General features: G+C 30.5%; 3 protein-coding genes across 4 annotated transcripts in view; 1 reads left to right on the plus strand and 2 right to left on the minus strand.

The window, feature by feature from the left end:
- The window catches only part of LOC100116175 (exopolyphosphatase PRUNE1), a 62458-nt gene that overhangs the window by 33707 nt on the left and 14871 nt on the right, over positions 1 to 13880 (minus strand). Inside the window, exon 1 of one of the 2 annotated variants that reach the window (XM_031924622.2) lies at positions 3893 to 5170. The exons of the other annotated variant lie outside the window; for it this stretch is intronic. The gene's annotated coding sequence lies outside the window, so the exon portion shown is untranslated. Of the gene's footprint in view, positions 1 to 3892; positions 5171 to 13880 lie in introns of those variants that run through there. 2 annotated transcript variants of the gene reach the window in all.
- On the plus strand, positions 709 to 1860 carry LOC116416384. Its single transcript, XM_031924652.2, has 3 exons — positions 709 to 943; positions 1087 to 1400; positions 1526 to 1860. Exons 2-3 carry the CDS (start codon positions 1156 to 1158, stop codon positions 1683 to 1685), a joined length of 405 nt encoding a protein of 134 aa, XP_031780512.1. The 5' UTR covers positions 709 to 943; positions 1087 to 1155; the 3' UTR covers positions 1686 to 1860.
- On the minus strand, positions 10153 to 11281 carry LOC116738476. Its single transcript, XM_032595854.1, has 2 exons — positions 10642 to 11281; positions 10153 to 10556 (listed from the first exon to the last, which is right to left on the minus strand). Exons 1-2 carry the CDS (start codon positions 10732 to 10734, stop codon positions 10317 to 10319), a joined length of 333 nt encoding a protein of 110 aa, XP_032451745.1. The 5' UTR covers positions 10735 to 11281; the 3' UTR covers positions 10153 to 10316.

The following is a 13880-nucleotide window of genomic DNA, read 5'->3' on the forward strand; positions in this document are numbered from 1 at the left end:
CAGATATTTTTGTCCATCCACGCAGTAAAAAAACTTTTTTCATTGCATCGCATTTCCAGAATAAATTGTAAAATTATTATTTCAGACAAACACTTTTCGTGTATGATGATTGAATTTTTTCACGAGTATATTATAGATTTAAAGAAATAAAATCATGTTACTTCAATTTACAAAATCAAAATGAGGAAATCATTCAGAATGCTGTTAGTAGCAAAAGAACTCTAGAATCATATTGTTAAAAAGCTGCCATCCTTATAAAATCCACTCATACGATGTGTTACACTTTGAAATAAAAATTTAACATATCTAATCAAATTTGTTTTTCAATACCACTATGTATAAATATGTACAGCAAATACATGTTTCCTCTTTTTTTCTATCCAAAAAATTGTTTAACAATAAACACCATAAATTATAAATTTCAGAATAGTTAAAAAATCGAAGATTTTAACACATGGTTTACATTGGAATGCAGCAATATAGTGTTAAACTGATGAATCAAAGTAAAATATATTACATTATTTCTTCGATAGGAATTCTCGATGATTAGTTGTGGGCCAATAATTGTAAAATATTGTAAATATTTTTCAATGTTTCGAAACTCCATAAATGTAACTTTCCTGGTTTGATAGATACTATTTAAATACTATATCACATTTTTTATATTTGTGTATGTGTTATGTGTATTATAATAGAAGTATTGAGTATAGATAAATTTTGGCTTTTATTTACTTGCTAGCACGAAGACGGTTTGTGAACTAACGTTTAAAAGCGATAAAGTATATAAGCGTATACTAAATTTTTGCGTGATTTAGAGTTCAAGTGTACTCGGATTTTGAAGCTTGTCTTTGCGGTAGTTTGTATTTATTTTTTTATTCAAAATGTATTGGCCAGCAATTATTTTCGCTTTAATTTTGTGTGCTCAATATTCCTTTGCTCAGAAGTAAGTACATGAATAAATTCTTAATTTTATGTTTTTTTTAACACTAATAATATTAATGTAATTCTAATTATCGAAAGACTTTATCTTATATTTATTACCTTTTGCATCTCTATAATCCTTATACCTAAACGCTTTTTCTGCAGAAAATATTTTTTGTAAATTATTCCATTCCTATTAACCTGACGAATGGACGAGTTGATGGTGCTCAATACATGGAGAGAAACGGAGATTTTATTGTTACTTTCGTGGAGCAATCGACAATTCGAGTTACAGCGCCGATTTTTATAAAAGAGCTGACAAGAAATTTCAGTTATTCTTATTCCGCAATCGGTGGTCTTTATGCCGATGATGGCATAATGAACACAACTATGCATAACATTACGGCTACCATGAGCATGGATTGTAAAATCAACACCATTCAGATTTTCAATCCAAGACTGCATATAGAGAAAGTTGGGTAAGTTTGCTTGAAAAAGAAGTAAGCTGCGACAGTGCCGAATGGATCATAGCTCCGGATGCTCGAGCTTTTAATCATGAGGCCCAAGTTATTAAATATAAAAAGATCATAAAATTTGATTACAGGCAAATACGTGTTAAGATGCACAGCAGCGGCTCATTCAGTGCTATAAAAAGTCTAGTTGCAAACGTCGGAATACCATATTATTGTCACGTCGGATTTAGTCCTTTCGAACCAAATCCGTTCGTTTTAATCTTAAAAATAGTCTCGGTAGAAAATTTCTAAGAAGTGTGTCGCTCCTTTTTACCCTTGCGTTGCCGCAAATAGGTAAGGATGAGCTGTCGCGTGTGGTGTGATTCGGGAGTAGTTATTAGAGCGGATAGAATGCTAAATTTATTTTTACTAGGAATGAAGGCGCGCTTCGCGCGCTCCTTATTCTATCTATGTCTAATAACCCTGGTAGAAAAAACAACATAAGTTTTGGGTACACTAATTTCTGCTAATATTTTTACCATATTACCTACCATATGTTACCATATTCTGTAATACTTTTAATATAAATATATTAACAACGCCCAAAGTCGTTGTCGTTAAGGTCTGAGAAGTGAATTTGAAGAAAAGTTCAGTAGAAGAGTCAGTGAATATAAGCCTATTATTACAACCCTATTCATTTGCATTGTAAAAAAGCTAGGCAATTGAAATTTTACACAGATACTTGATATGCTACCTATAAAAACATGTAATCCAGATGATTTTAATTTAACTGTTTTCATTCATATTTTCACATTGAGGCACATGTGAATTTTTTAATTTGGCGGGTCACATTTTGCTTATAGGCAATTACGCAGTAAATACTATCTCTAGCACATTGTATTTTTGGTTTTCAGTGTATTTTTACATGAAGAAAGTGATAAATATTTTGCCTTTCTTGTCAAGACATTAATAAGAATTTTAACTCTTAACAGTCGTGAGAGATTTTGAGATCGATGCCTATTTCTCTATTTTTGCATTTGCTCTCATTCGAAAACTAACGGGTCTAGAGAGCGCATATTTTACATATAGATTTATTTTGTGTCAATGAAACAATATACAAAGTTCAATTAACCTTAACTGAAATACTTTTTATTTCGATTCCGACACTGATGTGAATAACTTATACGACTAAATAATTATCATGGGTGTTGAAGTCGAAATCAAAAGTATTTCAGTTAAGGTCAATTCAACTTTAAATATTTTCACAACTAAAACAGAAATATATATGCAAAAAATGAGCTTTCTAGAAATTAGTTTTTAAATGAGAGCAAATGCAATGTAATGGAAAAATCTCAAAATCTCTCACAACTATTAAAAGTAAATATTCTCATTAATGCCTTAACAAAAAAGCCAAAATATTTATCATTTTGTCCAGGTAAAAATACACTGGAAACCGGAAATACAATGTGCTAGAGATATTAGTTACTGCGTGACTGTCTATAAGCAAAATGTGAGCCGCTAAATTAAAAAATTCACATTGCCGTTGGTGTGAAAATATGAATGAAAACAGTTCAATTATCTAGATTACATATTTTAAAATTTAAAGGGCATTGTAGTGATAAACTCAAATTCACTGACTCGGATACTGAACTTTTCTTTAAATTCACTTCTTAAACCTCACCGTGGGCGACTTTGGGCACGGAGACACAATATATCTTTATACTTTTTATTCTTTTAATTGCACTTCTCACTTATATTTAAAAAAAACTAAATAACATACACACACACACATTATTACCTACTTCAAATAGGGTTAGGGTGACACTTTTCAATGCACATGTTTCAATACTACACTTTTGGTAATGATTAATTTATCAAGATTTTTTGTTGGTAATATTGCATATATTTTTTTCTGAATCCGCTATTCAGATTTCATACTATTTAACCTCATTTCATTTTATTTTAAACACCTGAAAAATTTCTACCAGGGTTATGACTGTTATGAGGGTTATGAATTTAAAGCGTGCGGGTTCTCATCTGTTACCTAGGCAACCGACCATAGCAACCAATCAGAATTACGTATTAAAGGCTTCACAACCAAGTCCATCATTTTTTTAAGAGAGGATTAAAATTACGCACACAAAATAAGGGATTTTATTGGATGATTTTATTTTAGAAATTTGACTAACTTTGGAGTGACTGCTAAACAGGCACAAGTCCTGAACAGTCACTAGATTAGTATAGTATTATGCAAAAGGAAAAAAAAATATTCACGGTTTGAGTGTTTATATTCAGCACTGTGATTAACAGGATAAGTATCCTGATCGGCAGTGTGAATATAATTACTATAGAATTTTTGTTAAAGTTCGCAGCACTAGTAATGAAACTGATTTATTAGCCAACCGACACTTGGCTCCTACTTTCTAGCTGTTAGAAAATGATTTTAATTCACACAGTGGTGAATGCAAAAAAAGAAAGTTTTTTAGTATAGATAGAGGTAGGTATAATTAGTTACTTACTTTTTTTTATCCTTGGACCGTGGACTGCTGAAGTAAAACCTTGTAGTAATCTCACACAGAGTTGTAGTATATCGAATTTTGTATGTCGTTTGGACCGATAGGTTTGAGAGGTATAGAAATGAATAATTAATTTGAGACGTTTTGTAGAGTTTATAAATTGTTTATATAAATGAAAAAAAGGATTTTTGTTTCTAAATACACGAATAGTATATTGCGGACTGAGCGCGTTTGAAATATAAGTAAAAAAGAGAAATGCGGACTAAGCGCGTTGTTAAAAATATGTAGATGCGGACTAAGCGCGTTTGTTGCTTCCGAGCTGACTGAGAGCCGGGACCGAAGTCGTAATTGAATAAAAATGCGGACTAAGCGCGAGTAGTTTGTTTACCGGGCGGGAGCCGGGACCGGAGTGATTTTGAGTTGCGACTCGAGGATACTCATAACCTTTGGCCCATCCCTCGATTTCCCTCTTCGAGAGATTTTCGGAGGATTTTCCAATGGAAAGAGTTTCCTCGAGGGCTCCTCCTACGCTTGGGTCTGGAGACCCCCTACTCTAACTAAATTTTCCGGGGGAGAGGCCAAAAGAGGTTCTCTGTCCCCGAGACAGATGGCGACGCTTGTGCCATTTACAATTGACAAAATGAATTTTTATAAAAGATTGTTTAAACAATATAGCTTCATAAATTAGTTTGTTATTATTAGTTAAACAGTTTCGACTATTATCTTGATTAACCGAAATAATTAAATTCAAGTGCAGACTCTAATAAAAGAAATTATAAATATTGAAAATAGAATATTTATTTAATATTTGCTTTTTAAGGAAATGTTGCTAAAACAATCTTGTATAAAATTTGGTTATAATATTCCTAATTACGAATGTTTATGTGTCGTAGATAGTTTTCGAAGAAAAATCGCATTCACTTATCCGTCGTTTTACACGCCATTCCCCTTCTTAGTGAAAGACGAATGATTTAATTAATCATTAATGATCACAAGTAATATTTATTGAGGTGCTCAGTCCGTTTACGCAGTCTATTTTCTAACTTATAAATAATTTACAATAAGTATTATAACAAATAGTTGCTACTGATAAAATAAAAATTGATTTAATATAATATTAATAATAATAAACTGCTAAACCTTTAGATGTTCTGATATAACTTCTGATGTGTTGAGGTCTTTAAAATTTTCATATCGTTTGTTTATAAACTAACAATGAATTTGGAAATTATTACCTTATTGTTGTTATATGGGTTTTGTATGATAAGGTTTAGCTAATTTTCAGTATGCTTTATACAATACTTGTAATTAACTCATTTTTAACATTATGCCTAGGTTAACTAAATAATTAGAATTCATAAATTGGTCTTAATTAGATTAAAGGTGGCTTAATGTTTTAAAGTAGAATATTGATTAACTTAAAATGTTAATTTTTAATAATAATTCTTAATAATTAAGCAACTATTTGTGAGAAAAAGGAGGAATATGCAGAGGAAAATTTCTATTTTTGGCTATATAACAGCGAAGGTAGAGTGGTTTGAATATTTATTTGAGGGACAAGAGGGAAAGCATACCGATTTTCTGTACACGTGCGCGGCTGTAGGCAGATAACATCTCCCGATTTCCGCCCCGCCCGAAATTTTCTCAGCGCTTTGGGTCGTAAAAGTTCGAGCGGTCGGGTCCCTGCTGAAAAAACTCACGTGAGTTCTCTCGTGAGTACTCACGTGATTACTCACGTGGTTACTAACGTGAGTACTCACGTGAGTGTATCGATCAATTCATGACGTGATTACTCACGTGAGTACTCACGTGATTACTCACGTGAGTACTCACGTGATTACAAGAAACATCAGTTACATAATTATATCACAAAAATATAAACAAATTATCTTAAATTAAAATATATTTATCATTCATACTATTAACAATAATCGATTATGCTACAAATAACAAAAAAATAGTTTGTCGGTTAAAAAAATATTTATTTCATATTAAAATACATAGAAAATGCTTTCTTGTAACAATACTGTTTTTTATGTAGTAACGATTTATTTTTATTTTTATATAAGTATATACATTTATAACAAACAACTAATAGAATAACTGATTTGCTGTTGGAATTATGTAAGTTACATCTCCTGCTTGAATGAATACACACGTTTTATGAATATCATGTGTTTTTATACATATTTCATCAGACATTTCAGATACTTCTCTGATTATATTCGCATATTTATTAGTTTTTGTTTTAATAACACGGCATATTGTCCATTCAGTGTGTGCTTCAACGTTAATAATAAAATGTAATAATTCAACGAATTTCCCATTTGTTAGCTGCGCGTAATAATTGCAAGATCGTTTATTTTTCTTCTTTGACGTCATAAATAAGGAACCTCCATAAACGATCTTGTGATAAACTTTGGAATTTTTTGGTATATTGTGTGCATTTATTAAATATTCAGAAACTACTTGTACTTTACTTATATACGTAATATTGGATACTTTGTAAGCTTTTTGAACTAGCGATGATATGAGATTCTCACAAAAAAACATTGATATTCCAGGATATTCTGAATAAATTTTTTTTTCCAGAATTTGTATGGTTCGTTCAATGCTTTCATATCTTATTATTTGAGAAATCACTCCTTTAGCCCCATGAATTGATTTTAATAATTTATGATTAGCAGCTTCAAAGGCATAGCTCGAATGACAATACAGAGGGCCCCAGTTATATATGCTTTTAACTATATGAAGCAGTTGATGTGCATTATATGTTAACGCAGTTAACGAATATATTTCTTCTGCTTCAGCCACAAATTTAAAAAGCATTTCATTAGCGCAATTCAAATCTGCAAAGGTAATATCGATTTGCAAACAAATGTGCAAGGTGTTTACTAATAATGACCAGTGTTTTAAGATTTTTTTGTGGTTTTTTAAAACCAAACTTAGCAAAGGAATGCTATAGTATAATATCCAATTCTCGTATTCTCGAGCTTTCCATTTTCCGCAGGCTTTTAAAGATCTTGATAACCGAGATAATTGATTAGGAACCTTTAATTTTTGAAAGATATTCTCAAGTATATCTTCCTCTGTCTTTGTTAAAATTTTTACGATGTACTCAGTAAATTGTTTACCAACACCAGCTACGTAACAGTGCATGTAGTCTGGTGTAAACCCATCAATGATATCAAAGTTCTGTAAATTTAAAAGTGGCGAAGCAGTTTTAACACCGAATACACGTTTCTGAGTTTGCACAGCTTGAGTTGCATGTTCAATAGTCATTTTATGATTTCTGTTTTCTGATAATGGATTTTCAAACGGACATCGCATACTTCCATTATAATAATATCCTTTGTGCAAATACCAGTCGCACCCATACTTTGAATTAAATTGACTAGTACCATTCATTGGTGCCCGAGCCACTGTATCGACACAAGCGATTAATGCATACACTTTTATAGTACGATTTTGATTTTTTATTGTACACGGAATACCTGCTGTTGAAAGTTTGTTCATTAAATTGACAAATGCATGTAAAAAAATATCCATTTGTGGTTTATTTGGACCAAACCACAAAGCAGTCGTAATAACGCTTTTTAACCTTTCTTGAATAGGAACTTCGTTAAGTATGAGGTAAATTGGCCATATTGAAAAAGTAGAAGATTTAAAAACTGGCGCGCCATCCGTATTGAACATTACCGTCGCATGTGCATTGCGATCACATTCTTGGATTGTTTGAACAAACTTTCTGTACATCATACCGTCGTAGATATCTTTTAAATGATCAGGCTCATTCTGTCTTTCATTCATGACATAATCATAATAATTTTCATTACTTTCCAAGTAATCACGAATAGCATCAGATGGATTGATAATCGCAAAGAAACACGGATTTGATGGATTTGACACATCAACACTTGTATTGCACTTTATACAATTGACTGATACCGTAAAATCGTCAAACTTACCAATGTATTGTGTACACGTAGGACAAGTAGCGTGTAATGTAATATTTTTATCATCATTACATAATTGATTTATTTTATATCGAGTTTCCGGTAAAACATCTTTACCACATATTATATTTATAAATTTCAATAAATTTGAAATACCTGAAACGGATAACGAATTTGATATAGAATATTTTAGAGCCATTAATAATAATTCAGCAGGACTTCTTTTAACGTGTAACGGCATTAAATTAAAAAATATCGCTGTCATCTAGTAAATCCCGTACCGTATTGGCACTTTTTATTGTTTCCTTTAAAAGAGATGACAATTCCTCGTCACTGCTGTATATATCTTCATATAAAATATCTGTAGCAATATTATCCTGTAAAGAAATATAATAATTAGTCATACAGATTAAAAGAAAATGAAGATAAATTTAATTATATTCATGCTTTAACTATAATAGCCACTTCTTTGACCTAAAAATTGGGATGAAGAAGCTATTTATTCCGTTAAATAACTTATTTTCCCGTGACCGCTAAAATTATCATTTCCCGCGAAAGCAAGAGTTCTTACACCCGCAAGAACAGAAAATAATTCTAAAAATTGTACAATTTAAAAAAAATTTAAAAAAAAATTAAAAATGTCATAAATTAGTATACAATACTCGTGCGCATTGGTGATGATGACATTTGCTTTCTTGTCATCCTCGCTATGCTCGAGCGACCAAATACACTACAATTTACACTAGTGCGCGAAATTCTGAATTTTATGCCGAGCGTGTGCGAAACTCTGAATTTCGCGCACGCTCATCTGCTAAGAACGTAGGTTCGCACACTCGTGTCAAAATAGTATATTTCGATACAAGTGCGCACATGTATCGAACCATATTTTTCAACACGACGTGCGCAAAAACCGCGGTTTTCGCGGGGCACGTTTTTCGTGTAGCGTTTGCGAAACAACGTTTCCATAACAACGGCATGTTTCACGCCATATTATTTGTTTTGCGCACTAGTTGAAAAACCTGGTGTTTCGCGCAGGAAAAACGATCCCGAGAAACCGCGTTTCACGCACGGAGTGTTAAAAAATTGTATTTTTAAACTGTTAATTTTTATATTTTTGTTGTTAAATTAAAAAATTCTTGAAAGATTCGAAAAGTTTTAAAAATAAAAAATATTTAAAATAAAAAAATTAAAAATGTTGAAAATTACAAAAATTTTAAAAACTATAAAATGTTTAAAATGTTTAAAAAATGAAATGAATTAAATGAAATAATTTTGATGGTGTTTATAAGCATCTAAAACGCAAAAATTAATTAATTGCGTCACATAAACTATGGTGTGCAACAAGGGCTAAGTGGGCTTTTTGACCTCCTATGGTTGTAGTATGAGTCGAAACCAGTATGAAACATTATTCTCTGCACTTTCAAATCTTTTGTTATAAAAAAATATATCATTTTGATCATATATCTTGCTACTTCTTTCTTTCAAAATATTTCAATTGAAGACGTAATAGCCCTGGTAGAAAATTAATGATTCGAATTTGAGGTTACGAGGTTAGGATAATCACCAGCTAAATGAATGAATTTAATTTATTAATATTTTAATTCTTAACATTTAATATAGTCCTATTCTACTATCTAAACAAGGGTTGTATGATACGCATGCACTGCACTTCATTTCCAAAAACTAAACTAAAAAAGAACCCATTCAAACATTCATTGTGGCTTCGAGTACATAAGATAAGAATTTCACATTTTTCTTGTCATCGGAGATTTTTGACCAAAATCTTAAATCAGCCAATTAAAGTAATAATGCAATAAAGATTGCTTGAACTTATCAAGCAGCTCTTGGCATTTTCAAAAAGAGTGCACATCAATACTCTTTATTGTGTTATTACTTTAATTGACTGATTTGATATTTTGGTCAAAAATCACCGATGACAAGAAAAATGTCAAATTCTTATCTTATGTACTCGAAACCACAATAAATGTTGTATTCAAGTATAGCATAACAAATTTTGCATTAATTAGGTTTATAAAATCTCTAGAGTTAAAAATAAAAAAAAAATTTTTAACGTAATCTGGAGAAGATGTGGGAGCTACTAAGAATTTGCAAATGCGCCCCAGGGTATTTAGTATTTAAAATCCCCAAAAAAAACTATGACATGGATTGACATAATTTTATAAGTTATATGGAGTGAAAAACAGTGTTTTTAGCTTCGACATCCCCTCAACTATCAAATAATATTTTAATCGTTAAATAAATTATGAATGTATACATAAAATAAATGGTTATAATAAACATATATCATGAGTTGCAGAAGAAAATTTATTAACCGTAGAAGTACGGAACAAAAATTTATAATTTTTATACAATACTTTTCATTTACTTTTTGGCAAAATACATTTTTTTATACAACTCATGAAACAAAAGTGCATATCAGAACAATATACTTTATATAGATTTATGATTCATTATATTTTTGAAACATATACACAGATTATAAATGTATCAAATAAAATATAGGATAATTCACTTACAGAATCAAATAATTTGTAGTCATGTACATCAGATGATTTAGCATTTTGCGTGTCTCCTACTATTGGATTATTGTCGTCAATTTTAATCGTTTCAACTAATTGTCGAATTGCAGGCAACTCTGGCTCAATAGGGATTGAACTACAGTTAATTTTATGTAGATCATCTATTTTTTCCTTAAAAATCAATAGGTGAAAATAAAATGAAATATAGAAATTAATGATTTATTAGAAAAAGTATCATATTCATAACTATACAAACCTCTTCAATGGATTTTTTAGCTTTAGTGATAGCATATTTTGTTACTGGTGCATTTTCATCATATAGATACTTTTTTCTCTTTTTCTCTGACATGTTTTGATTGCTGTATATAATTGTCTATGATGTTTGGTTATAACGAAAAATATAAGTATAAATAAACACAGCCGTGCTCTCTCTCTCTCTCACTCTCTCTCTCTCTCTCTCTCTCTCTCTCTCTCTCTCTCTCTCTCTCTCTACACACACACACAAACACACACACACACACACACACACACATATATATATATATATATATATATATATATAACCATAGCATGATTCAACGCGTGCCGTACGTTCCGTCATTCCGTTATACTTATGTAGGTACGTTCGAGATTCCGTTATATCTCTATCTTTCACCGTGATCGCGCTGATCATCCCAGCTTAATTATATAGTGTACTGACTCTATGAACTTATACAGTAAAACGCATTCGGAATGTTGGATGCGTTTTATTTATATGCGTTTTATTTAGTGCTTACTAACAGTGTTTTCAGCATATTAATTGTATGCACACTTGATTCATTGACGTGTTTTTTATAGAAAAATTGTTTAACGTGCTAAATTATTAATGGTGCACAATGGAATTCGCATTGGTACGATTCATCATTAATGAGTCAAAAATAGAATGCGTTTTACCAGTTATGAAAATTAAAGAAAAAATAAAGACAAAAGAAGGTGTTGAATTGCAGTCATTTATGCCAAAAGATGAAAATGATTTCATTAGTAGTAAATGGTACTTTGCTAAATATGGATCTGATTCTGGAGACTCTGATGCAACAATTAAATGGTCTAGAATAACTATTTTATACCTAGGTGGTAAGCAAAAAGCCAAATTTAATTTCCGTGCCCGCAAGGCAAAATGATTTAACAACATATTTTTGTTTCAAGATATTCACATTTTAATGTTTTGATAAATAATTAGTTTATGCATCTTGCTTAAAATTCTTATTAATAATATTCTTTAAAGAGAAATCATACGCTTCCTCTTTTAGGAAGCTTTGTAATAGTAACATTTTCAGTTTCACATTATTCATTTCAAAACAGAATTTATAAAATATTTTTAATACGTTACACAAGAAAACTGAAAACATAAAATTATATGAAATAAAAATACCCTTTTAGCAACAGAAGATGACATTGAAAGGAAGAGAAGCAACGAAAGATTAAAATACACTAGTACTAAATACATGGAAACAGACGGTTTTGACGAAGATAGCAATTTGGAATTGTTGGTAAGGGTTGAACTTGCGTATGAATCATTGATAATAACAATAGACATATTGCTATCGTTAGTATTGAGCCAAATAAGTAGTTTTTTTTCTTTCTAATTTTTATGTTTTATACATGAGCTCTGAGTTTTTTCAGAGGTAAGGTTTATAGTTGAGCTATGGTTCTGAGAAGTACGATAATAAAGAAAATTGGTAACCTGTTTTAACCCATTAACGTCCAAAACAGAGAAATCGTAACTCTGTTTTCAACCGTAAATCTATCACATATTCCACGAATATATTCAAAGCAAACATACTTTTTCTGAAGTATTTTAATAAAAACCACCCACGTCCACTTTTTTGATCGAATGCATGGCATAACATCATCGCAATTTTTTAAGGTTTTTGATTTTTTACTCAAAAACAAAGCGTTATATAAGAAAAAGTTAGAGAATAAAAAGTACTTAGAATTGACCAAGAAGTATATCTGAATTTTTTCGAGACGATTCGATGAAATTTTCCAATTTGTCATAAATTGCCAATAGGCAAAAATAAAAAAGTTGCTCAAAACTCAGTGAAAAAATTTAGACATATTCCTTGATTGATTCTAAGCACATTTTATTCTTATTGATTTTTTCGTCGAATGCATTATATTCGTGAAAAAAATTCGTGAAAGTTTGGGCAAAATTTTGCGCTTCAGGCACCATTTTCTAGCCGCCATATTGAATTTCTGGATTCGGGACCAAACTGAATTTAAAGTACAACTCATTTATGCACTCATAGTTGAAAAATAAAGTTCCGTCCTCAACGTTAACACAACAAGAAATTGGATTTAAAAAAAAAAGTATCGAAATTTTGCATTTTTTCTTTTAAACGTCGCCATATTGGATTTTTGAGTGAAAAATACGCAATTCTGATACCAGAAATGGAAAGTAGAGAAAAAAATACTTCAGAAAAAGTATGTTTGCTTTGAATATATCCGTGGAATATGTGATAGATTTACGGTTGAAAACAGAGTTACGATTTCTCTGTTTTGGACGTTAATGGGTTAATAAGCTTTTCCATTTAAAGTTTGAAAGTAATGTACTTTTTCTCAATTATTATTAGCTTTCTTTCTTTACAATTTATGGCATTTTGTTTGTTCTGCAATAAGACAGAAAGTATATAATAACAAAACATTAAAGTGAAAACTTCTAAATAATTTTTAAATATTTTTGAAAGCTATATTTTGTTAGAAACATCTATACTTACTGCTTAAAGAGGTTGCTCTGGTACGTCGACAGTAAAAATGTATACACATTTTTAAAATTCTTATAATAATTTGGGACTTAGAAAATGTAAATAAATAATAATTTTGGATAAAGAAATGAAACTGTTTAAAAATAATCCAATGCACACAACATTTGACTGGTTTTGTGGTTAAGTGCATGTATTTTGTAAAGTAATTAAGTAATTAATTATTATGCATAGAGGTATGGTTAAATTCGTCAAATATTAGTTTTCTTGTACAAAAATTTTTAACAGAAACTGTTTGTTAATAAAATTAATATTTGCAAATTAAAACCAAGACCATAATACTGCATATAAAATTGAAAAAAATTTTATTATTATCTTGTCATTAGGGTATCCAAACGACTTTGAATTTTGCATATGCTTTTGACACTGCGTAAACTCTGCACAAAAAAATCTTGCTCACTACACAAAAATAACTGTATACATAAAAATTGTACACAAATATTTACTGCGCAAGATTTTTCTTCATGCATTTTTTTTTATTTCACCAGAATGGTAAACTCTACACAATTGTGTAACCAATTGTTGTTATACATTTTTTATTATTTAACTTGACCATTTAATACTCTACTCAATCGTTTAAGAAATTGTTATACATTGTTGCAGCATTAGATAATTCATTGTATAGAGTTTACTGGTGTAGTAAAATAATCTAAAATGCATGCAGGGAAATTTTGTGTACAATTTGTATGAATAC

The sequence above is a fragment of the Nasonia vitripennis genome, chromosome 1 (genome assembly GCF_009193385.2).
Source record: "Nasonia vitripennis strain AsymCx chromosome 1, Nvit_psr_1.1, whole genome shotgun sequence".
Classification (NCBI taxonomy): domain Eukaryota; kingdom Metazoa; phylum Arthropoda; class Insecta; order Hymenoptera; family Pteromalidae; genus Nasonia; species Nasonia vitripennis.

Coding starts and splice junctions, on each gene's coding strand:
- LOC116416384 (XM_031924652.2), top strand. CDS start 1,156: ATGGAGAGAAACGGAGATTTTATTGTTACTTTCGTGGAGCAATCGACA. Junction 1,401..1,525: donor CTGCATATAGAGAAAGTTGG/GTAAGTTTGCTT, acceptor ATTTGATTACAG/GCAAATACGTGTTAAGATGC.
- LOC116738476 (XM_032595854.1), bottom strand. CDS start 10,734: ATGTCAGAGAAAAAGAGAAAAAAGTATCTATATGATGAAAATGCACCA. Junction 10,557..10,641: donor CTAAAAAATCCATTGAAGAG/GTTTGTATAGTT, acceptor TTGATTTTTAAG/GAAAAAATAGATGATCTACA.